This window comes from Phyllostomus discolor, chromosome 6 (genome assembly GCF_004126475.2).
Source record: "Phyllostomus discolor isolate MPI-MPIP mPhyDis1 chromosome 6, mPhyDis1.pri.v3, whole genome shotgun sequence".
Lineage (NCBI taxonomy): Eukaryota > Metazoa > Chordata > Mammalia > Chiroptera > Phyllostomidae > Phyllostomus > Phyllostomus discolor.
In genome coordinates this window covers 170,606,898-170,632,035 of record NC_040908.2, presented here as the reverse complement: position 1 = coordinate 170,632,035, position 25,138 = coordinate 170,606,898, and the positions used below count along the sequence as shown (strand labels likewise).

General features: G+C 67.7%; 1 protein-coding gene across 1 annotated transcript; it reads right to left on the bottom strand.

Moving 5' to 3' along the window:
• Nucleotides 1-11,356: 11,356 nt before the first annotated feature.
• IFITM10 (interferon induced transmembrane protein 10) lies at nucleotides 11,357-23,345 on the bottom strand. The gene is made up of 3 exons (XM_036030035.1): nucleotides 22,815-23,345; nucleotides 21,500-21,955; nucleotides 11,357-11,963 (listed from the first exon to the last, which is right to left on the bottom strand). Exons 1-3 carry the CDS (start codon nucleotides 23,343-23,345, stop codon nucleotides 11,814-11,816), a joined length of 1,137 nt encoding a protein of 378 aa, XP_035885928.1. The 3' UTR covers nucleotides 11,357-11,813.
• Nucleotides 23,346-25,138: the final 1,793 nt, after the last annotated feature.

Genomic DNA, 25,138 nt, shown 5'->3' with positions numbered 1-25,138 from the left:
AGCACGAGGTTTAACAGGGGGGCAGCTCACAGGGAACCGACCCAGCAATGCAGGAGCCCTCTCTGGGAATGAGGGTCCCGGCTCCTTCTGGACAGGGGGCAGCTAGCTGCCCACTCACAGGGCCCAGCCCCACACCCCAGGGAGGGACAGCGGAGGGGACGGACACAGCCAGCCGGCAGGGAGGCCGGACTCTCCTGACACTGCAGCCCAGGCCACTGTCCTTGGTGCTGCCACACGGCCGCAGGCAGCATCGGGGCCCACGGCACCCAGACCCCCGTGTCCCACAGTGACGGGCGCTGGCCCCTTCCCCAGGCCCAGCTCCAAGGCTCCCTGAAGCAGCCGGGGTGGGGGTGCCGCCCGGCCCTCCGCCCGGGCCCTGGCCTCAGCACATTCCTCCCAGAGAGATAAGGGGCCGGCGGGGCCCAAGGTGGGCGGACACCCGGGTCGACTTCCTTAGCTGGCGTTTTCCAGGCGAGAAAACATCCCGTGCCTCTCTCACATGGCCCCGGGGTTGCCCAATGTTTGCGCGTTTGAGAAGACCCGAGAGCGCGGAGATCTGGGGGATTTAGGGAAGGAATGCGCGAGCGGCCCGCCCGGGCCTGAGACGTGTCAGCGGCCACCGTGACAGGCCCCAGAGCAGGCGCTGCAGACCCGGGCCCCCGGGGAGGGGCCGCTGACGCATGCTTGTATCTGCTGTCCGGGCTGGAATCTGCTTCGCGTTGGGAAATCATCCTGTTTACAGGACACCGTTGCTCCCCCACCCCCTTTCATGTTGTGCTGACACTGTGCAGGGCGCCCGCCCGGCCCCGGGACCCTCGGCCACTGCGGGCTAGCCGGGCCGTCCCTGACGGCCTTGTCGGGGGTCCAGGGGGCCTGAGCGGGGCTGGCAGTGTGGGGAGAGGGTCGTGGGGTGCTGAGTGAGGGCGGAGGGGCCGGCAGCCTGCAGGAACCGCCTTAGCAGCAGGGCAGGGGCCTGGCTCCATCCCCCAAACCCATCTGGCAGGCAGGAGGCCGCGACCCCTGCTGTGTTCTGGGAGCTGGGGCCAAGAGTGGGCTCCAGGGTCTGTGCCTGTCCAGAGACGCTGAGAAGCTCCCTCGGCTGGGTACAGGGGAGGCCTCAGGGAGAGACCCGTGGTCAGCCCGGACCGGGCAGGAGCCTGGTGGGGACCAGGGCCAGCCCCAAAGGAGAGGGCCAGAGCTGCAGCAGCTGGGGGGCGTGGGCTCCTGACCCAGGGGTGGGGGCTCTGGGAATGCTCCCCGTGTCCACCCAGACTCCTCCTCGTCCTGTCAGGCCCCCAGAGCCACATGGACACAGGTGGCATCCGTGGGTCTCTGTCCCCTGCTCTGTGGTGACGGCACCACGAGTTGTGGGACCAGTGTCCCCACAGGCCACACAGAGCTTGTCTGACCCCAACCCACAGGACCCCCGAGTGGCTGAGGCCGGTGAAGGCCTCTGGGAGAGACCGTGGTCAGCAGGGAGTCTGGCTGTTGCTGGGCCGGAGCTGCCCCCCGCCCATCCCCCAGGGCTGCAGGTTTGCAAGGACCAGCCTCAGCCTCCCGGGGGTCTTCCCAGTCGCTGGACAGAGCTTCCCGGGAGAAACCCAGCCCCTCTGTGCCCAGGCCCCTGGCTCCTCAGACACAGGGCCCTGGGGCCGCCTCGCACCCCGCTCTGCTCGCTGCTGAGTGGGCTGCCCACATCTCAAGGTGTGGGGCACATCCCCTTCCTCCCCTCAGACGGGACACGGAGCCGGCTCTGGCCTGGTCCCCCAGCCCAGGCCTCGCCTGCCCTCTGGCCACAGAGATAGGACCCGCTCCCCGTGTCTGACGCCCTGGGGGGCCGACCAGCCCTCCCTCCCTCCCACTGCCTTCCCCACTTTGGGTGTCCTGGAGGCTCCTCTCGGGGGGCAGTGCCCGACTGTCCCCTTGTGAGGCTGAGTCACGTCCCAGGGGGTGGGGGAGCCCCTTTGGCGCTTCCATCCACCTGGGAAGGGACCCTCGGGTGGCTGCCCCCTTCCGGCTGCTGTGGACACGGGCAAGCATGTATCCATGGGAACCTCTGTGTCCCCCATCTGGGGTGACACCTCTCTTGGGGGTGCCAGATCCCATGGCAAATCTGTGCCTAAGTCTCTCACTGTGCAGACCCCACTGCAGGCTGTTCGGGCCCCTCCCTGCCCTCTGGAGGGAGTGTCGATGCAATGGCAGGGGCTCCAGCAGCCCCGTGCAACCCTGAAGGGCTCACTCCTGGTGCCCGGGTCGTGGAGCAGAAGGGGCAGGGGGCGGGGGGAAGCTGGGCTGTGTGTTGGGGCCCCTCTGACACCACCCCACGCACTGTGGGTGTGGGCTCTCCAACGGTGTCTCGGAAAACTGCTGCTCTGCCTGCTGGAAGCCCCTGTTCTGGGGGGTTCTGTGGGGTGACTCCCTTTCAGAGACAATGGCTAGGTTTGAACACTTCCACTGGCGTTCACGGCAGACAACCGCCGGCTACCGTGGACCCCAACCCTGAGCCGGGCGCCCCGCTGGCTCTCCCACGGCCCCGCGGTGCTTCCTGCGCCCGGCCTGCCCCGGCCGCCGCGGAGCGGCGCCCCTGCCAAGGGTGCAGGCGGCCCGGGCCTTTCCCACGGCATCAGCCTCCCCGCGCCCGGGGCTCGGGCTCGCTCGCATTCCAAGGGCGGCCGCTCCTCTCTGCAGAGCGGTGGGAACCTGTCACCAGCACCCCCCCACCCTGAGAGCGGCCTCTGGGTGTCTGTGCAGATGAGGGGCCCAGGAAACTGTGCGTCAGGCCCAGGGACAGCTGGGGCCCTGGGCGCGCTGGCGGGCCGCTCCCCGGGAGTTCCCACGTCCCTGCCGCGCCCGGCCGGCCGCTGCGCCCGGCTCACACGGCTCTGGTCACGTCCGCCAGGCCGCCACGCTGTGACCCGGGCGGCTCGGCCCTGTGTCCTGCCCGTCTCTCCTCTCCTTCCTCCCTCCTCAGTGATGCGGGTCAGCACCCTCAGAATCGTGGGGAACACTTCGTGTTGGCTTGGGTGCTTCCGGCATGGTGCAGCCCCCCGGAAACATGTAGCAGCCAACTCTGTCCCTGCGTGTGGCGGGTGGCCCCCACTCCCTGCCCTTGTTTGGCTGTGAGGTCCCCTGGGTGGTTGGTTGCTGGGTTTTGCTCAGAGTGGCCGATGCCAGCAGCGTCTCCCTCCTGCAGTGGGACGGGAAGGCTGAGGACCCTTCCTGTCTGACCTGGGGACAGGGGGGCCGGTGAGCCCGGGGGCAGCCACGCCGATGGGGTCAGACTGTGCTGGGTCAGAGGGGACGTGAGTGTCATGACCCCCTGACCCCCTGGCCCTGGCTGGAGAGGGAGCCCCTGTCCTCACAGGACAGACTGGGCAGTGCAGCAGCTGCCTTCGGCCGAGAGGTCCCGGCTCCTGGCCGGGCAGGGGGGGCCTGGGGCTTCTGGGCCCAGGTCTAGGGGCGTCGCCCCCGCTGAGGGTTTCAGGGTGAAGGCCCAGGTTCAGGGGGCGAGGTGGGCCAACCCCAGCTCTGTGGAGAGGATGGCCCGGCCCAGGTGGGCCCCGGCTCTCCCTCCCCTGGGGCCGCCCAGCCCAGTAGCACCCAGGCTGGTGGGCTCAGCCCCGCCCCGGCCGCCAGTGGAGCCCCGCCTGCAGCTGGCCACCCAGGCCCCTGGGTGGGCAAGGGCGCCCGAGTGTCCTCAGTCCCTGGGCGCCCCCAGGGGTCAGTGCTGCCTGCTGCCCGGGGCTGGGTTGGCACCGGCTGCCAGGGCTGCCCTTGGCTGCAGGCTCTGCTCCCGGCTGCCAGGCAGCTGGCTGTGCCGGTGCCGTCCCTGCGCCCCCTGCTGGCTGCTCTGTGCAAGGGTGCCAGGGCCCTGGGCTGGGGGTCAGGCCCTGCCACCCTGACTGGGGTCCTCCTCTGGGGCCTGAGCTGGATGCAGCTGGGCCCAGCTCAGTCCCTTCCGGGAAGGGGAGCCTCCTGGGTCCACAGGAGGTGGCCATGGCGTTGCTCAGAAACGCCCGTGGCTGCTGTGGTTCTGGGGTGGCTGTGGCCTCCTTGTGGTGTTGGGGTCTCCAGCTGGGGCTCCTGCAGGCCCCCTTCAGGCCTCAGACAGGGAACCCCTCTGGAGTGTTCCCGTCTGTGCTCAACCCCCCCCCGCCCCCCCGACCGGGCGGTCTGTGCAGGCGGCCTCATCCTGGCTGTTCCCCTTCCCCACCAGGGGCTGGGCCCTGTCCCCGGAGTCACAGAGGCTGGTACGGACTGGCCTGCCCCTGAAACCTGTCCCTGTTCACCTGGAGCCTCCGTCTCCCCCGGCAGCACCTAGCGATGTCTCGGACCCCCGGCCCCTACAGACAGGTGCCTGCTGTTCAGGCCGATGGTCAGTGGCGTTTGTCACGGCAGGCGGAGCTGGCCCATCACCTTCTGCCTCCGCCTGGGGACACGTAGAGTGAGACCCCAAGGGTGATGCAGCCGGACCCTGACCAGACAGAGGACAGTGGCTCACGGGGGGGCAGGCAGAGGGGGCCCCCAGGGGAGACCCACAAGGAGCTGGGAGGTCCCGTGAGCGGCACTGGCTGGGGGCGGGGGGGCAGGGGCTCGGTGCGCTGTGCTGTCCAGGCTGAAGTCCTCCCAGCAGCTGGCAGGAAGGGACCGTCCGTCCACCGGACACCGAGGCCCAGAGGCCGGGGCAGCCCCCCCAGGTGCCCCCACCCCCCGGAAAGGCGCCTTCTCAATGCCGGTGCGGCCAGAATCTTCCAGGGCAACAGGCCCGGTGGCTGTCAAGCAGTGGAAGCAGGGACCCTTCCGTGCCTCGGAGAACTCTCCTCCAGGGAAGGAAAACGGGGTGGGGCCCTCCCTGCCCAGGGTGCTCCCCTGCTCTGTCAACCCCCCTGAGCGGACGATGGGACCTTCAGGGCCTGAGAATCCCCGTGGCAGGCGGGAAGCAGAAGACTCCACCCCAGGCGGGGTCAGGGCTGAAGTGACGGTCAAGGCTGAAGGTCCAGCTGCCGACAGACCCGAGGGGGCTCCGGCAGACCCCAGCTCACCCATCGCCTGGTCACTGCTGTCCCAGGGTGTCCGGGCTGGGCCTCCGCTGTGCACAGTGCCGCCACCAGGTGGCACCCTCTCCCTCCCACTATCGGTTGGGCATCTCCCCACTTAATTTTCTCTTTAGTGGTGATGCCCCCCCCATTACGGTTGGGAGCTTGGAGCGGAGAGAAAGAGGCACGGGGGGCATGTGACTTGGTGACAGTCACAGTGGGGACTGGTCTCCCCAGGACGCAGGACGCCTGAGTGATGGGGACAGGGGCTTGCTCGGGCACGGGGACCTGGAAGGACACAGGTGCCAGCAAGGGGACGGGGACGCCACCCCTGAGGCCAGCGAGGGTGGGAGGGCACCTTCCTTGTGGGCTGTGGGCCAGCGCCAGGGAGGCGGGCCCCGAGCTGTGGCGGGACAGTGGGGGTGGCCGTGAGACCTGGGGGTGCACGTGGCGGGGGCGAGGGGGGAGCCCAGTGGCTGTCTGGCCCGAGGTGAGGTCCCTGCTCTCGTCATAGCCCCTGGAAAGCCCGGCAGAAAGGTGATGGGGAAAAGGGAGGGAGGGCACAGAAGGTCACCTCAATATGGGGGGCTCTGCTCCAGGCTGGGGGGGGGCTGGGGCCCCGCTGCTCTGAGCCCACCGCCCCCGAGGGGCCGCACCATGCCCCTGGGGGAACCCAATGCCGGGTCCAAGCTCCCCTCGGTCCTTGTCCCTGAACCCTGGGGAAGCTGGGCCTGTCCCCCAAATGTCCCCGCACAGGGCCCTTGCGAACACCAGGGGGCGCCCATGGACTGTGCAGTGGCTGCCGGCAGGCTCACCAGGCTCCGCCTGCAGATGGCGGTCGGAGGGCACCGGCAAGGGTCAGAGTGCAGCTGTGCTCTCCGGGCCTGAGAGGGGCCAGGGGCTCACCGTCCCTTCCGGGTCACCTTCCAAGCATCCGCCACTGCAGTCACTGCAGCCCCACTTCGCAGAGGGGAGCTGGGGGTCCGAGGGGCCAGGAGGCCACGTGGCTGGTGGGGGCCCAGGTGGCTCCACAAACAACTGGGCCTCGCCCTGTGGCCTGTCGCCGGGAGGTGGCCCGGAGCCCCCAGCCCATCCCAAGGGGGTGGGCGGTGACGGGTGCCGCCTCCGTGGTGGGGTCCCGTGACCCCCCAGGGCACCCAGGGCTCAGGACCAGAGTGGACCCAGGCCTGTGGCCGGCATTCAGATGCTCCCGTCGGTGGGAATGAAAATGCACTCGCAACCGCGTGCCCCTGAGAACCCACGCCGGCCCCTCCCAGGGGCGGGGGGCTGGCGGGGCGGGGCAGGAGCTCAGGGGGGGCTGGTGGTGCGCGGAGGGCCCAGGCCCTGCTGCCCCCACTCTGAACGAACATCTCCCTCCCTCCCTCCCCCCCTCCCTGCTCTCTCTTCCTTTCTGGCCGACCCCTCCCGTCCCGCCAGCCCCAGCTCTGGCGGCCACTTCTCTGCGCCCCGTTCCCGTGGGCTTGGCTCTCTGACTCCGTGGATCCCGTGTGTGAGGGACACCGCCCCGCGCTTGTCCCCTCTGTCCGACCTTGACAACGCGCCCTCCCGAGCCACGTCCCGCTGCCCAGATGCACGTCCTGCTCACACCTGTTTGGGACAGGCCCCCGGGCCGCTCCCTGGCCGCAGCCGGCGCTGGTGCCACCACCACCACCCCCGCAGCGAGCACGGGGCGCGCGGAGTCTTCCAGCCGCCTGCTGCGGAGGGTCGTGCCGACGCAGCCCTGCGCATGCGCCTTCCTGCCCGCCCTCTCCGGGGGCGCCGGCAGTTTCGTCACACCGTCCCCTGCGTCTGCGGCCCCCCCGGAGGGTCCCCCGAGGGCCGTGCGGTGCCTCTGACACTGGGCGGAGGAGGTGCTCCTGCTGGGAGCTGACACCCCCGAGGGCTCGCACTCCGCACCCAGGTGAGGTGCCGGGATAAGACCCCCGTCCAGGGGAGACCAAGGCAGCAATGCGCTCCTCGGTGCGAGACTCGGGTGGTCGGGGTGTCTCCCCGAGAAGGGTCACTACAGGCCCCCCAATGTAGGTTCAAGGCCGCAGTTCAAGTGTGTCGGTAGGCCCGGCAGCCACCTGCGTGCAAGGGGACCCGGCGTGGCCTGGATGGGGCGCAGGGACGTCAGCGAGAGGAGGAGTCCTTGACCGCGGCCTCAGGTTTGCTCCAGCCCAGGTGCACATGTGCCCACGGCCCGGAACCGGGAAACACGGGGGAGGCAGCCGCGGCCAGTGAGAGCCCCGGGAAGCCCAGCGTCACGGCAACGGGGGGGGGGGGGTGGCCCACTGGGGGCGCAGCTCCCCTCCCCCTGGGGCTCAGTGGGTGGAGCCTCAACCAGCCTGCCAATGTCTGCGAAGTCTGCTGGTTCGGTTCCCAGCCGGGGCTCAGGCCTGGGCTGCAGGCCACGTTTCTCTCCCTCTCTTTCTCCCTCCCTTCCCCGTCGCTAAAAACAATGATGACGGAGTGAAGGGACCAAGAGCATGCAGACCCGTGTGAGCTACGCCGGGTGTGCAGGGCAGGCGTCCAGCCCCCAGAGGACACTGCCGCTCCTCCGGCCCCTGAGACGGCACCGACGTGGGCCAGGCCCCCGGGGCGTGATCCCCCCGCCCTCTTCCCCGTCTTTCTGCACCGTTTGCTCCCCCAGTTCTCCGCCCGGCCAAGGGTCACGACGGCTCCCGCGCACGCTGCACGGGTAATGAGGGGACCGCCGGAGAAGCAGCTGACGGGCCGGACAGCAGGCGAGTGTGCGCAGCTCGGAGCGTGCGCTGGGCGGCCGGAGTGGGCGGGTCTTGCCTGGCCACCGCCTCTCAGGCCTGTGTGTGCCAAACGGCACATCCCGGGCCACCCAGGCTGCCGCCACTTCTCGTGGAACGCCGCTGGGCTGAGCGAAGAAACAGCCGTGTCTTTGTTGGAAACCGTGACGAGAAAGTCCCATGTCTCCTGTCCGACCATTTGACGTGTTTGGGGACGGAGCGCACATGCTCCGCGGCCTGTACGGGAGGGCCGCGCGGGAGCAAGGGCCGCATCCGCGCCGGAGAGCGAGGACAGATGGAAATCGCCGACTTCAGTGTCCAGGGCGACACGCGGGAGTGAGAGCACGTGGACCGCGCAGCACGCAGAACGAGACGCGTGGGAGGGCGACCAGTGACGGGGACGCCGGGCCACAGGGAGAGCTCGGGGCCGCCTGGCGCCGCCCGCTGCCATGGGCACAGACGCGGAGCTGGGGGCCCCCGGGCCGGGCTGCTGACGCCGGTACGTCGGCGCGAGGACGGTGTTCTGAGCCCCCCACGCCCGCAGCGCAGAGGCGAGAGTCGCACGACACACCCACGCTTCAAACGACCACCACAGAGCGAGCGCTCTAACCCCAGGCCCGCAAGGCTGCTTGAATAACAGGAACGAATCAGACAATGTGATTGGTAACGTTCCCTTCCTGCGGGGGCAAACCACGCCGTGAAGTCCAGTGGTGCAGGCACGTCGTTCCGGAACATTCGATAGTGATGCGATGAGGCACAGCCGCCCCCCAACCGCAGATCACTCCGCAGCCGCGGGGGGCGCAAGGCGTGTCCGCGCAGCCCGGCGGAGCGCTCATGGGGACACGTCCCCCCGTGTCCCTGACTTACAGCCCCGCAGGCGTCCTCACAGTTACAGGGAGACGCTCGGGACGTAGGGAGACCTTGAGGAGGGAGCTGGGACCCCTCTGAGGAGCCTGCGTGGGGCGCCAGCTGGCTCCGCGTCCCCAGGGCCGGCCCTTCCCCCGCCCCGCCGCGGGCAGCTGCCCGGGGAGCCGCGCACAGATGGGAGACCTGGGACTCGCCTTCCCTGTGCGAAAAAGGTGCTGAGGAAGCCCACCCTCTGGGTCAGGTGCTGGCATTCGCTGACGCTGGAGGGGATGTCCCCGGGGACCCCGTTGTTGCGGGGGAGCCAAGGGGAGGCCCCGAGGTGGGGTGGGGGCGGGGCGCGCGGGCGCAGGCGCGGGCCGGATCCCTCCGCCACCAGGTCGGCTCCCTGTCACTCTGCCCTCTGCGACTTCGCAGAATGCGCAGCGTTTCGCACCTGTGGCCCCACAGCCCAAGGCCGGCCCCGGGTCCGGCACAAAGAACGCCCCTATTTATTTCAAACTCTTTTACTACAAAATCACCAGCGTGCGATTCTGTACCTTAACAACCTCGCACTCCAGTACACCGTCTGGCACTTCGGGGTCCGGGTGCCACCCCCTTGGGTGCCTGGTGAGGGCTCCCTTCTTGGCTCGTCGCCGGCCACCTCCTGGCTGTGTCCGGGGGGGCAGGGTGGTGTGGGAGGCTCTTCCCTTCCCCTTCTCACAAGCACCCTACCCCCACCCGCACCTGACTCCCGCGACCTGCAGGGCCCGCCCACTCACCCTCACGCCTGAGTTCTGCCTGGTGGGAGGGGTTTTCTACCCCCCTGACCCCCCCCACCCCACCCTGAGGGGCAGGTGATGCCCACCTCGACTGTAGGTGGGTGGGCCCGCTGGGCTCGGCCCCCACAAAGCTGCCGGCTTCCCTTTGCGGTCAGAACTGTCGTTCTGGGCGGGGAGGTTCTCGGACCTCCCGGGCCCACCCTGCCTGGAGCCTCCTGGGGACCCGTTGCCGAGACTTGGACCCACGGGCTCCTGCTCCGCTCAGCGGGGTCTGGCCTTCACGGTGACTCACCGCCCCACCCCCGGCCGCTCCCTCTGCTCGGCCTGGCTCCCCGCCCCCCCCCCCCCCAGGTGGTCCAGGGCCCCTTGTCCTCGGGGTCTAACTGGGGACATCCCTGGGACCCCCCGGCCCGGTCCGTGTGGACCTGGAACCTGGGCCCGGGGGTGCTTGCTGTTGCTGGGGGTCCGAAGCAGGTAGGCCCCCTAGTAGGGGCCCAGGGGACAGAAGGACCCCTCTGGTTGGTCCAGGGAGCGGCCCCCATCTCTCACACCCACCGACACACACGGGGGTTATGGACAGGCCGATGTGTGCCAGGCCCAGTGCAGAACCACAGGAAAGTGGGGCGGGGGCGGGGCGGGCCTGCTGAGGGCCCTGACCCTGGCTCCACAGCCCATGGGTGACGGCCCTCTCCGGAGCCTGACGCAGTGGGAGCCGGGCGCTGGGGTCTGGCCGTGTGCCCTCCGCTGCCAGGAGTGGACAAGGACGGCTGTCAGCTCGGGTGACGCTGCCGGCTGCCAGGTGGACGCGCTGTCTCCCTGGCAGGAGCCTGGCAGCCTCCGCGGGCGGGCACGGCTCCAGGAGCGGCCCGGGGCCCCTCCTCCTTGCGTGCCTCACCTCCTGGAGCCCGCCCGGGCAGTCGGCCGGCGGCTGGCCTCGGAGGTGCCAGGACAGCGAGCACACCCCACCCTGGGCCAGTGTCCCTGCCCTCTCCAGGTGCGACAGAGGTCAGGGAGGGCCTGAGCTGCCCTCGTGACCCACAGCCTCGTCCGTGTCCCTGGTGCCCACGCCCTGAAGCCTGTCCCCATCATACCCCAGCCCTGTCCCCTCCAGGCTGGTCCTGCCCCTCCAGGTGGCACCGTCCCCAAAGCCGGGAGCACACAGGTCCCCCGGCCCCGGGGCTCTGTCCCACCGCCCGGGACACAGGGTCGTTCCTCCTCTGCACCTGAGCTGCGTGCACTCACTCCCCGAGTTGCCCACAGCACGGCCCCCGCCCCCCAGGGCTCTGCGTGCACACGGCCCCCCCTCCCGGGTTAACCCCGACCCCGGCTGGACCCCCTCGTGTCCTGGGAAACCCCTTGTGTTTTCCGCTTAGCCACCAGACGTGTCTTCGGAGACGGACGTCCCCGCTGGGCAGTGAGCACAGCTCCTCTCTGCAGAGCACCTCGGCCCCGGGGTGCTGACTGACCTCGACCCTGGACCGACAACCTTCAACAGGCACCTCATTGCCCTGCGGTCGGTCTTCACAGCCACTCTGAGCCGTGGGAGGCTCCACCCTACCTCACAGGCGAGGGGCCAGGGCCCCGGCCACTTGGGCTCGGACAGGTGCCGCCCTGGCTTTGCTCAGCTCCCTGCCTGGGTGGCAGCTCCTGCTGCGCCCGCCCCTCCCTCCCTCCCTCCCCAGGGGGCCGCCCCATGCTCCCAGGGCCTCCCCCCTGGGTCCCCTGGCCTGCAGAGCGGGCAGACCTCCCGGGTCAGGGAGCGAACCTTCCCTGGCAGAGTCACCGGCGTGCGGCCCTGGGGCCCGGGCCACCAGGCAGCATCTGCGTGGTGTCCCGAGACCTCAGACCACAGCCCCCGCCCTGCCCCCACGCCTGCCCACCCGCCCCCACGCCTGCCCAGGCAGGGACAGGAGGCCGGGCCGGGGAGGCTGGGCAGGAGTTTTATTGAAAATTCACAGGTGCGGTGCTCGGAGCAGGGGTACAGCTTGGAGGGGACTGGGCTGGGGAGGAGAGAGGGGATCCCCAGATTCTGGCAGCCCCCCATACTGACTGGGGGGCTCCCACAGAAGCCCTTCTTGCTGGGTGTGGGGGAGGGGCCCAGGAGAGCCTGGGCGGGGGCGGGGGGGGGGTGCGGGAGGAGGGGCGCAGCAGCCCAGGAAGAGACCAGGGCCCAGAAGCGGGCGGAGGCCCGAGAGGCCGGGCGGGGCCTGCGTGGAGCGTGCGGCCCCTCGCCGTAAGGGGAGCCTCCGAGGGCCTCGCGGCCATTCACTGCATGGGGGGGGGGGGCCTGGGGCCGGCGCCCGGCTCCGCCCCAACCGCGGCTCCCACGTCGCGTCAGTCACGACATCGAACCCTTCCCGGCGTTCCGTCTGCGCGGCGGCGGCAGCGCCTCAGTAGTCGGTGAGCGGGTACCGCAGGAAGATGAAGACCAGGATGATGCAGGAGGCGGCCAGCGCGGAGCTGGTGATGTTGAACAGCCGGGCCGTCTTGGCGTCCTCCACCGCTCCGTTCAGGTCGTTGAGCAGTTTCTTGTCCCGGACCTGCAGCCGCGGAGGAGAGGCGGGCTGGGGAGTGGGCCCGGGCAGGCGGGCGGGGCACCCACGGCAGCACCCCAGGACGCGGCCCTGGCCGCGGGCAGCACCTGGACTGTCAGAGGCAAGGGCACCGTGTCCCCAGCTCACCCCCAAACGGACTATAAAATAAATAATGTGCCTTTATAGGGGAGGAAAAGGCAGGTAAGGCGAACACAGTTCACGTTAACGTCGGGGTGCCAGGGTCTTGGAAGAGGCACACAGGAATTCTTTGCGTCTTTTTAGCCTGACATTGTTTAAAATCAAGCCCCTGGCTAACAATACTGCCGCACACTGGAAAGCCGCCGAAAGAGCAGATTTCACGTGTCCTCACAATTCTGGGACGCCGAGGCGGTCTCAGCTAGGCTTGTGATGGAAATAATTTTGCAACATCGTGTGCCTTAAACTTACACCGTGCCCCATGCCAATCATATCTCAATCACGCTGGAGAATAAGTACATCAAAGGGAAGGTGGTCTCGGAGGGGGGTACACGGCTGGATGGGGGGGGCAACACCCGTGGGTCCTGGATCAGTCCGTCCCAGCTAAGGCGAGACTCCCTGAGAATGGGTGCCACGCGGAGACTCCGCGGAGGGCCCTGGGGAGGGAGGTGGAGGGGAGGGCGTGGCCGGAGGACGCCCCGCCCAGCCCCGCCGCAGCACTCTCTCCTCGCGGGGGTCAGGGGTCGGAGCCCCAAGCAGAAAGCAGAGCTGCGGAGGAGGGGGTGGCAGGGGAGGACGGGACAGACACGGGGGGGGGGGGGGGGGCAGGAAGAGAACGTCTGTGCGTCAGCAGATTGGCAGATGGTGGGCGGGCTGAAGGCGGAGGACGGGGACGGGACGGTGGACTCGCGCACGTGTGGGCGGGTCAGGCGGACGACAGACGGGCGATCAGAAGCGGAAGGGTGGGTGGACGGAAGGCTAGATGGATGGCTAGTGTGGCGGGTACGGAGGTGGGTGCGGGACGGAGGTGTGGACGGTGGGTGGGCCTCTGTGGGTGCAGGGACGGCGGAGGAACCAGGGGAGGAAAGGTGGGGAGGGGGCCTGGGCTCCTGGGGGCTTTGATGCCAGTGATTGTGGGGAGAACCGACCCCTTAATTGGGGTCTGCCTTCCCTTCTGAGAACACGCGCAAGGCCCACTTACTTAGATCTTATTTTGTTAAAACGCAGTTTCGTAATTAAAACAAAGTTTTATAATTCTCTCCAGAAAGAACTTTTATATCTCTTGTTAGATTTCGTCTTTGTTTGTTTTGGTTGTTATTAAATTGTCATTACGTCAAGAATTACATTTCTCGCCGATTTTCACCAAGGTATAAAAACCCAAGCCCTGGCTGGCGTAGCTCAGTGGATTGAGCACGGGCTGTGAACCAAAGTGTCCCAGGTTCAATTCCCAGCCAGGGCACATGCCTGGGTTGCAGGCCACGGCCCCCAGCCACCGCACATCGATGTTTCTCTCTCTCTCTCTTTCTCCCTCCCTTCCCTCTCTGAAAATAAATAAATAAAATCTTAAAAAAAAAAAATCCAGCCAACTTCTGTGGACTGAGTGTGTATCCAGCTAAATGATCGGATTAACTAATTGTGATCATCAACCACGTTTCCTGTGGGACATAGACAACAGTCCCCATTTCTTCCTTCCAGGCCCCGGGCCGGCCCCCTGGCCCTGGACCCCGCCTCCCAGGAGCCCCGTGGGAGGCAGCGGCACGGGCCCACCCAGGCTGATGTGCGGAGGCTTTCCTGGCCCACCCCCGACGGGACAGCCCCGCCCCCCCCCCCCCCGCACCTCCCCGACCGTGCCCCCCTCATTCTCCCGAGCTGACGACAACACCCAGCACGCACAGCCTGGAGTCTCACCGCCGGCGGACACGCCGCCAGACCGGGGCTCCCGTGGGCAGGGACTGCGTGCTGCCCGCCCCTGACTGGGCGCCCGAGAGCGCACCCACTGCGCTGCGCGGGGAATACACGACTTGGCAGTGGGGGGCGCCGGTGGTTTGGATGAACCGCGGTCCGGTGATGGAGCAGCTCCTCAGGACGCGGCTCTGCGGGGTTCCCGCGTGGGAGCCGGGAGGGAGGGGGAGGGGGCCGTGGGCGTGGCCACCCGAGTGAGGTGGGGGGGATGGCTGCAGAGAGGGGGTACAGACTGGCGGGAGGAGGTGAGTGAGGACAGAACACGGGTACAGCACACCCACAGTGGGCCCCGGGGTGCACCGGACAGAAGACGAGGGTGGGGTGGGAGCGGCGAAGGAGGGGGGGACAGCGCGCGGACAGAGGGGCTGGCAGGGGCTGGAGGACTGGGAGGGGTGCGTCCGTGGGCAGGGCCAAGGGGGAGGGAGAGGCGAGGGCGGATGGAGAATGGGCGAGCGGGTGCCGGGACTACTTCGTGGTGCGCGGTGAAGAGTCCCAGTGACGCAGTAAAGGGAAGAGGGGTGGGTACAGGGAGCAAACGGGGTGCGGGGGGGCGGTGGACAGCGGGGTAGAGGGGGCGACGGGCAGTCGAGCAGAAGAGCAGGCAGGTGCATAGAGCGCCTGTGTCAGCCTGTGGACCAGTGGACTGGTGCCTGGTCACAGTGGGGGGGGGGGGCGGGGCGGGCAGAGAACAGAAGACGGGGACACGGTCAGAGACGCGTGCAGCCAGGGAAAGGGCGGGTGGTTGAATGAGGCTCGTGGGCACGTGCACTGACGAATGGACGAGGATCTGGGTAAAAACCACCCACGGGGACAGGCGAAGGGGCAGAGGTGACGGGGTCAGAGCGGAGGAGAAGGGCCCTGACCCGTGTGGCTCGGCTTGTTGGGCGTCGTCCTGGGAGGCGTAAGGTCCCCAATTCAACGCCTAGTCAGGGCACACGCCCGGGCTGCGGGCCAGGTCCCCGGTCGGGGGCACGTGAGAGGCAACCACACACTGATGTCTCTCTCCCTCTCTTCCTCCTCCCCTCCGCCTCTCGAAAAATAAACAAATAAAACCTTTAAAACAAAGGGACAGGAGAGAATGGGCATATATGAAGTAATAATGGCACTGTGTTAAGAGTACAGCTTGGGCCCTGGCGTAGCTCAGTGGGTTGAGCTCGGGCTGCGAACCAAAGTATTGCAGGTTCGATTCCCAGTCAGGTCACGTGCCTGGGTTGCAGGCCATAACCCCCAGCCACCGCACATCGATGTTTCTCTCTCTCTCTTTCTCCCTCCCTTCCCTCTCTAAAAATAAATAAATAATATCTAAAAAAAAAAAGAGTACAGCTTGGTATTAACTCAGTCAATCCTCTCGGCCACCTCTCGGTGTGAGTGAGCCACACCCCGTTTCTGTAGGGAGAAAAGTTAGATGCAGGTGGATGTGGTTACTAACTTAGGGCCCCGGGACTCACGCCAGTGTTGCAGACTGGAGTGCCCATGAACACGTGGGTGTGTGGCTGGTGCTGTGTTCAGGAAGGGGCAGAGGTGGGCAGAAGGAGGGAGAAAAGACAGAGGAAAGAATGGGTGGGGTGTCGGCAGGCAGCTGGGTGAGTGAGTCGCTGGAGCAGAAGTAACCGGAAGAAGGGGGAGATGGGAAGAAGGGGGAGGTGTGTAAGAAGACCGGTGAATGCTGGGCCACACGAGCAGGACACGGGGCCACAGCAGCTCCCCCTCACATGGGGAAGCAAACACGGTGGGGCCGCCAAAACGAGGAGACCAGGGAACACGGGTGGCCCAAAGGGAAGGACAGACGAGAACTCCAGGAAAAGAGCTGAATGAAATGGAGGAAAGCAACCGATCAGAGGCAGAGTTCAAAACACTGGTTACAAGGATGCCCAAGAAGCTCAGGGAGCACCGCAGCAGCATAAAAACGCCCCGGTCAGAAACGAGGATGCACTGACTGAAATACAGAGCAAGGCACAGGGAAACAACAGCAGGGAAGATGAAGCCGAGAACCGAATCAGTGATTTGGGACATAAGGAAGCGAAAACAAACCACCCACCAAACAAAGAATCCTGGCAGCAAGAAGAAAAGAGAATCCAAAAAATGAGGGCAGTGTTAGCAGCCTCTGGGACAACCTCAAGGGAACTGATGTTCTCATCATAGGGGTGCCAGGAAGAGAAAGAGCAAGAAATTGGAAATCTACCTGAAAAAATAGTGAAGCCCGGGCTGGCGTAGCTCAGTGGATTGAGCACAGGCTGCGAACCAAAGTGTCGCAGGTTCAATTCCCAGTCAGGGTACATGCCTGGGTTGCAGGTCATGACCCCCAGCAACCGTACATTGATGTCTCTCTCTCTCTATCTCCCTCCCTTCCCTCTCTGAAAATAAATAAATTAAAAAATCTTAAAAAAAAATAGTGAAGAAAACTTCCCTACCTTGGCGAAGGAAACAGACACGCAAGTCCAGGAAGCACAGAGAGCCCCAAATAAGACAGACCCAAGAGCCACCCCCTCCAGAAACATCACAATTAAAACGCTGCAGGGTGAAGATGAAGAGATGGGGGTGGGAGGAGGGTGAGGGGTGCAGGGTTTGAGAAGCACCAATAGGTGCTTTCAGAACAGCCATGGGATGTCAAGCACAGCACAGGAGATGGAACTTACACCCACGACCCGTGGACACGAACAAGGGTGGGGGGACTGCCTGAGGGAGTGGGGTGTGCTGGGTGGAGGGAGCAAAGGGAGGAAAGTCAGGACAACTATCATAGCATAATCAATAAAATATAATTTTAAAAAAGACCAGGAAAGGGGTGGGGAGATGAACGGGTACGTGGGCGACAAGTTGTGTAGGGATGAGCGACTGGGGTGCTGCTGGGTGGTGGTCCGGGAGAACTGAGTATGCAGCCGGGTGTGGGGGTGGGGGGAGGGGAGGGAAGTGGATGGATGGATGGAGAGGGAGGTGAAAGTTAGGAAGTTTCATGATGCAAGACAGGTAAGTGCTGGGCAGGTAGGTGGATGGACAAAGGAAATCGATGGATACAGTGAGCAGAGATGGATGGATGGAAGGATGGATGGATGGATGATGGATGGATGATGGATGAATGGATGGATGGATGGATGGATGGACAGATGGGTGGATGGATGGATGGATGGAAGGGTGGATGGACAGATGGGTGGATGGACAGATGGATGGATAAATGGATGGATGGACGGATGGACGGATGGGTGGATGGAAGGAAGGATGGATGGACAGATGGGTGGATGGACAGATGGGTGGATGGATGGACAGATGGGTGGATGGATAGATGGATGGAAGGAAGGATGGATGGACAGATGGGTGGATGGACAGATGGATGGATGGATGGAAGGATGGACAGATGGGTGGATTGATGGATGGATGGAAGGATGGAAGGATGAACGGATAGGAAGGTAATGAACTCGGCACGTGGAGTGGAAGGGAAAGGACAAGAGGAAGGAAGAGAACAGGACAATGTTGGGGAGTGGACGCATGAACAGTTGGGCACATGGGGGGTGAGACGGGAGGGAAAACAGACACAAGGATCGTGGGTATTTCACGTGGGCGGATGGTACGAGCTGAGGGGTCAGCTGGTGCCGATGAGTGAAGACGTGTGTGCAAGGGTGCGTGACGGGTGGACAGGTGAGGGCTGGCTGGGAGCGCAGTGGGGAGCAGGGATGGAAGACAGTGTGTGGCCCTGGGTGGGAGGGCAGGTGGGGAGTGACGGGGAGAGGTGGTGAGTAAAGCGGGGTGAGCGACCGAGAGTGCGGTCAGAGGGACAGTGACGTGAGCTGGCGTGGGAGACAGGTGAGGGGGCGGGGAGAGGGAGAGGAGGAAGCTTAACAGACACGTGCGAACACGGATGGGTGGTGGGTGGATGGGTGGATGGGAGATGATGGAGGATGAATGGATGATGGAGGACAGACAGGTGGAGGGGAGGACGGAGCGATGGACAGATGGGTGGGCGGGTGGATGGACGGGTGGATGGGTGAATGATGGATGGACGGGTGGGTTGTCAGGTGGTGGGTGAATGATGGATGGACGGGTGGGTGGAAGAGGATGGAGGATGGGTGGATGGAGGGATGGGGGGATGGGGGGATGGACAGAGGGATGGACGGGTGGGTGGACGGGTGGATGGGTGAATGATGGATGGACAGATGGGTGGAAGAGGATGGAGGATGGGGGGATGGGTGGATGGGGGGATGGGGGGATGGACAGAGGGATGGGTGAACAGTGAATGATGCTGGATGCCGGGTGCCGGCTGGATGGACGAGGCTGGTACTCTGAAAGCAGGGGGCGGGCAAACACGTGCACACAGGAAGGGACGCCGTGCCATCCCTCCTGACGGTTCTTCCTGATCCCTGTCACCGGGACGTCTCTCGGCCTCTGGGGCCCGCACTGAGCGGCTGCCGCGCCCGCATTCCCTCTGCCCCTCCCTCCTGTCGCCATCCCTGCCCCAGGCCCGCCCTCCTCTCTGCCCCTGGCCCCTCCCACCCTCCCTGCAGAGTTCTCGGCTCTAAGGGACCTCCTCCCCACCCCCACCCCTGCCCCACCCCGTGTCTCCAGGGAACGAAGAGCGAGCCCTTGCAAGGGGGTCCCGACCCTCCCTGCCAGGCTCCAGCCTGTCTCTCCAGGGCCACCCCCCTCTCCCCTCGCAGACCCCGGGCCACGCCGCCCTCCCCCAGTTGCCCGGCCCTCGGGGCTGTTTCTGGTTCCTCCACCCGGGACACCCTCCGAGCCGCTGCTGCCTCATCCTGGGGGGGTGTTGGCACGGGACCCCGGCCTCACCCCAGGTGTCCGTTTTCTGAGACCCCGGCTGCTCGGTCCATTTGGCCTCCTGGCCTCCGCCCACCCGCCCGTCCACCCAGCACTCTGACCCAGCCGTTAGTTGGCCCTGCCCGGGCGTGGCGGCCGGAGGAGACGGGCAGGGTCCGGCAGGTGGGCAGCCCTGGCTGGGGTGGGGGTGTCTCTGCTGGGGAGGGGGCTCAGTCAGAGGGAGAGAGCGGAGCGTTTGCAGAAGAGACTCAGGTCACCTCTCAGACTGGGGGGCAGCAAGGGGCACCCCGAGGTGCACTCATGAGTGTCTGGGGCCGGGGAGGCCAGGGCAGGGTTGAAATGGGCCTTGGTGGTGGGGGTGGGGGGCTGAATGCCCAGACAGGGAGGAGCTGGGTCTCCCTCCAGTGCGAGCTCGGGGCGGGGCCGCCACAAGCCCGCGGGCAGACCACGTGGATGGAGGACCGGCTCGGTCTCGCCGCCCCGGACACCAGGCTGAGCAAGACCAGGCGGCCCTCTGTGCGTGGCAGCCCCAGCCCGCGGCGAGCGGAGCCGGCCGGCATGGGCGCAGGGTCCGGGCGCCCGGCGTGCAGGGTGGACAGGCGGACAGGGCAGGCGGGGGTGCACCACTCACAGCTTTGCACCCACGGGGTGCCAGCTCCCGCCCGGCGCTCGGGCGCCTGCGTGTTGTTTGGTTTCTTCCTGGTTCGTGAATGAGGGAGAGCCGGGCTCAGGGAGGCAAAGCGGCGTCTCGAGAACTCCCTGCTCCCACGGGACCACGCTGGGTGCATGGCCAAGGCCTCCCGCCCCCGCGTCAGTCAGGTGCCCTTGGGCGCGCCCCGGGCGGGCTGCAGACGCTGCGGGGGCAGCAGGCCCGAGACGAGCAGCCGGACGGACAGGTGGATGGAACTGCGGGCGTGAGATCCAGGTCCGGCCCGGCCTGCCCCACCTGCCTGCCTTGCACCCCCCCTGGCAGGTGCGCCCCAGACCTCTCCGCCCTTGCCGGCCCCAGGGAGGAGGAACACTGGGGAGGGGTCCGGGGCACAGGCGCCTGAGCACCCGCTGTCCCCGAGAAGCACCCACTCTCCCCCTGCCCAGCTGGCACGAAGCCGCTCAGCAGCCCATGACCTACCTACCTACAGCCCGCAGCAGATGGACCTGCCCCGAGCCAGCTGGCCGCCCACAGCCGGCGCCGGCCACGGGAGGAAGGGACGCTTCCGGACAGGAGTCCGCGCCGCCCGACCCTCGGCCACAGGCTGCGGGCAGGGCACGGCCAGAGGGCACCCGCGGGGGCCGAGCTGAGTGCGGCCTGGGAGTCTCCACCCCCCAGCTCGCAGGGACCCGCCCTTTGGCTGCCTCTGCAGCACACGCACAGCCCCTCGCACACACACCGCACGTGCAACTACACACACATGCATGCACACACACATGCACGCACACACTGAGACGCACGCACACTCCCACATAGGTGCGCTCACACAGTCATGCGCACTGTTGTACACATGCGTGCACACACCCACACCACCGCGCACACGCTATGCGTGCATGCAGTCACACACACATGCACACACATGTACGGCGACATTCATTTGTGCGCGCACACTCATGCCCACACCCCCTCCTACCGTGCGTGCTTGCACACTCACGCCTGTATGCTCACCCACAATGCACTCACGCATGCTCACACACCTCGATGCACACGCACGCACACGCACTCACACGGCACCGGCCGCACGTGGTGACACCCAGCACCAGCTGCCCGGGCCCGGACACAGGGGTGGACGGCAGCAGGTGGTGGTGAAGCGAAGGCGGGTCAGGGGGACGGGAAAGCCGGCCGTCGGGTGGGGGTGCGGGGGCGGGCGGGGCTCCCAGGTGCCCCAGGGCAGAACTGAGTGTCCTGCCCCCCCCACCCAGCCCCTCTGGCCTGGCCCCTCGCCCTGCAGCCGGCTGCTCCTCCCTCCCCGCCATCCCCACCTCACTGGGCAGCTGCGGTCAGCGAGATGCCCCTGACCTTGGCCACTGCACTCGGGGCAGAGGGAGGATCTCACGAGGCGTGCACCAGGCCCTTCTGGAGTGACAGGGCGGCCGGGGTGGGGGGGGCGGCAGCCCTGGTCTCCGTCCTGGCACACTTGGCTGCGAGGGTCTCTCAGCCCACCCTCGGGAGGGGCCTCGGTCCTGTCTGTGTGGCGGCCCCCCGCCTGCCCCTGGCCCGCTCCTCTCACGCTTGTGAGGGGCCTCTGGACGTCGTCCCCAGGGTGTGGGGTCAGGGGTCTACAGGATGCACTCACGGCTCTCCCCACGGTCCCGGCCACCAGGAAAGACTGTCCTGAAACCACGCCTATTAGCGGGAGGCCGAGAGCCCACACCAGTGACCAGTCCGCTGGGGCCTCCCTCCGGCCCACTGTCTGCCTGGCGTCAGATTCCCGGTCGAGGGGCTGGGACCGGGCCACCAGCGAGCACCCCTGCCTTCACCCTCCTACTGCCCACGGGGGGAGGACCCAAGGCCTGTCTGTCGCCACGCGGCTCCGCCCCACACGCGTGCCCTGGTCTGACTCCCACAGGCCCTGCGGAGACGACACGACCCTGACCGAGCTGGTGAGGCCGAGCCCCCTGCCCCGAGGACGCCAGACCTCTCGGCACACCCCAAGGCTCCCCAGCTCCTCACGGGGTCTGGGGGGAGGCAGCCCAGGGCTGGCCACGCCCTTCTCTGTATCCCCCCCCCCCCCCATCCTTGTATCCCTCGGCCCCTGGGCTGCACCCAGGCCTCTCCGAGAGGGCGGGGCCGAGAGGGGCGCGCCTGCGCCTGCGCCCGCCCCCCGCCCCGCGCCCCCGCGGCCGCGCACCTTGAGGGAGTAGGCCAGCGCGATGAAGCCCAGGCAGCAGAAGTTGAGGTAGACGAAGTTGAAGATGGACCACAGGTAGTAGTCGTTCACCTCGCTGGTGTCCGGGCACACCTCGATGACCGTCGCGGGGTTGGTCATCGTCTTCTTCTCCGCGAGGTGCTTGCAGACCGGGGGGCCGCCGCCGCCGGCCCGCACGCTGTCCGTCTTGCTGCCCTTGGGCTCCATGGGGAACAGCGTGGGTGCCATGGGGGGCGAGGCCGAGGGCTCGGGCGCGGGGGCCGCCGGCGCCTGCAGGGCGGGCGGCTTGGACACGCAGGCGAAGCAGCCCTTGGGCGAGCCCGCCGGGGGCCTGGGGATCCAGAAGGCCCCGTCCAGGGGCACTCGGGCTTCCGGGGCGCCGTCCGTGGTGCTGGCCGGGGCTCCCAGCGGGGCTGGGCACTGGCCGGGGCCCTGGGCCTGCGAGGAGGGAAGAGGAAGCGTGAGCTGGGCCGCCCCGGCTCCCCACGGTGTCACCCCTGCAGCAGCCCAGCGGCAGCCCCGAGGGAGCCGGAGATCCCCGCCAAGGCGGCCGGCTGCCAGCCTGCCAGCCAGCCTGCCACCTGCCTCCCCCGCCGCCCTGGCCGCTGGCCTGCCGAAGCCCTTCACAGGAGCCTTGGCACAAACATTGGGGGCTTTTCATCGAGTTCCATCTGCGCACAAACATTCGCCCCCAGGCACACCACAGCAGCACCCCCCACGCACCCAACAAGGCCCCACTGATGCGCCGCGGCAGTGCACGGAGCTTGCCAGCTCCCCAGACACCTCTGCGCACACGCAGGGCAGAACCCCCCCCCCCCCAATGACACGGCCTCAGCCGGCCTGGCGGCGCCAGCGGGGCTGCCTGGACACCTGCAGCCCCGCGCCGCTGGCGCCTCGCGCACATGCCACCACCCCGTGGGGCGCTCCCGGCCCGGCACACCCCGTGCGCTCCCGGGCGCCGCCAGGTAAACAGCTCCGCACCGTGACACGCAGCGTGGACACACACAGCGACGCAGAGCGCCGAGGCTGCGGGGGCTCCAAACTCGCGCGCAGCGACGTCCCCACCGCCAACCCCCGGCCGGAGCGGCGCCGGGACACCAAGCGCGCGCACTCGCAGGGAGCCACCCAGCCTGCGCTGCGAGCGGGCGCACAATGACCCTCTGCGAAACCAACACTTCTCCAACGAGGCACCGAGGCGTCCGCGCCCCGCGCCCCGCTGGGGGGTGAGGGGGTCTGCGGCCGAAGCCCCACAGCCCCCGGGCGGGCCCGAGCCGGCGCAGGTCCGGGACTCACTTACGGGCGACTCCTGGGCCGGCGGGTCCGACCCCGGCGCTCCGTCCGCGCGTCCTTCCGCCGTCCCGCGGGCCGCTGTGTGTCCGGCAGCTCCGCGTCCCAGCGTCCCAGCCTCGGTGCGGGGAGAGCGCGGAGCGGGGGGCGGGGAGGTCGCGGGGCTGGCGGCGCTGCCTCCCCGCTGTCTGCGCTCGCTCCGCAGCGCCAGCCGGGCCGCGCCGCTGCAGCCGGAGCCTGACTCACGGCGGCGGCCGAGGCGGGCACAGCCACCTCCCCGCCTCCTCCCGCAGGCGGGGTGGGGGCCGTGCCGCGGGCAGGAAGCCTGACCCTCAGGGGTTGCGGGGCTGGCCAGGGGTGGCGCCCCCACAGAGCCCGACCCTGTGCCTGCACCGCCCAGGCTCCCAGGGGCCCCGCTGCCCACTGCCTCCGGCCCCTCCCTCTTGCTGTGCCCCCGACCCTTGTAGCAGCCCACCCCCTGCCTGGGTCCTCCCAGCTGTCTCCCCAAAGAGCCCCCCACCTCCTGCCCTTGCACACCCATGCCCCCAGTGGAGCCCCCCCACCAGCAGGCCCATGCACCGGACCCCTCGCTGTCCCCAAGCCCCCGGTGGCAGCCCCTCTCCAGGCAGGATGGCCCCCCCCCACCGCCTCACTGGGCTGCCTGCCCTGCACAATCCTGTCCCCAGCCAGAGGCCCCTCCCAGCACCGGCCTCCTGAGCCCCCACGTCCAGGCCTCCGGGGAGTCTCTGTGGCCCCCACACGGCCCGGCTTCTCTGAGCCCAGCCCCGTCAAGGGGGTGCCCGGCCCCCTGCTAATCCAGCTCCCTCGCCGAGTCCGGCCTCGCAGCCCCTGAGGTCCCGCAGCCCGGCCCCTCCACCCGTGGGGCCAGATGCTCTTCTCCAAGCCTGCGTGACCCTTGTCTCCTTGGAGCTCCGTCCGCTCGCCGGCCCGTATGTGCGTCTGGGAGTCCCGGCCTGGTCCACCTGGTGTCCCCCGCCGCCCCCCCGGCCCGGGCTCTGTCCCCACAAGCCACTTGCCCTGTCACAGCCTCAGGGTCGGCATCCACCCCACCCCGTGACCCCAGCTGACCTCCTGTGCCTGCAAAAGTCCCAGTGACCCCATCACGGGGAACTCCTGGCACCTAACCACGGGAGCCGCCCTGACCTGGGTCCCCCTCCCTGTCCACGACCCCCCGAGGGACCTGGACCCTCCAAAGCCCCACGAATGCCGCCCTGAAGCACAACAGCCGTCCTCCCAGCCTCCTGCTCCCAGGGGCCCTGACGGGGCTCGGCCCCCTCTGCCCACGAGCCACGACCCTCTCTTTCCCAGGGACCCCTTCTCTCCTCGGAGCCTCTGCCCGGTCCTCTCTGAACCCCTTCTTTTCCGGAAACTCTGCCTGTCCCCTCACCTGGGACAGGCCCCACCCCCTCGCAGGCCCCTCCCTGGCACCCCCAGCCCTGCCTCTCCCTGCTGGTCAGGAACCCACAGCCAGTCCTCGTCTTGCTGACAAAACCTTCCCTGAGTGGGTGGGCTTCCCAAGCACCAGCCCCGCCCCCGCTGTCCACGCCCCCTAGGAGCCCAGGGCCTCAGGCACAGGTAGGTGGGGTCTGCTGGGAGGCCAGGGGTCAGTCCTCCCTCACTTGGCTTGGGGGCGCCTGAACCCCCCTCCTCAGGCCAGGGCTGAGCCTGATGCAAGGTGCCCTCCCACACCACCGGGCCCGGCCCCCGAGCTGGGCTCCCCCTGGCCTGCCTGGCGGGGGCCGCAGATAACACCAGGGGCCTGGTCTGCACCTGGTCCACCTGGCCCACGGGTGACTGTCACAAGGCATGGTGGGTCCCCCTCTCCTGGCTGCCACCCTGAGTGGGTGAGGAGAGGGGCTGGACCTGGTCTGGCTCCTGGGCGAGCAGCCTCACTCAGGCAGGGTCAGGGGCTGCGAAAGACCACTCCCACCCTCACCCTCAGGCCCGCTGGGTCCTCCTGGTGGTGGGCAGGTCCCCAGTGAGGGGTGCCCCACTATCATCCATGTTGGAGGGACACTGGGGGCTGAGGGTGGGGTCAGGGCGGCCGCCAGGCCCCAGGCTCTGCACGGATGGCCTCATGGCCTGGCCTGGGGCTGGGGGCTCAGCCGTGCTGACCCACAGTGACAGGGGTCTGACTGGGCTGGTGGCTGGGCCCTGAGGGGGTCGGGGTGCCCTTCGGAGACCTGATGGGGAGAATCCAGCCGAGAGGGCCCCGCATGCACAGGGAGCTGACTGCTGGGGACCTCTGGGGTGGGGGCGGGGGCAGGGGCTGGGCCGGTAGGGTGGCTGACAGCCGGAGGGCACCCTCGGCAG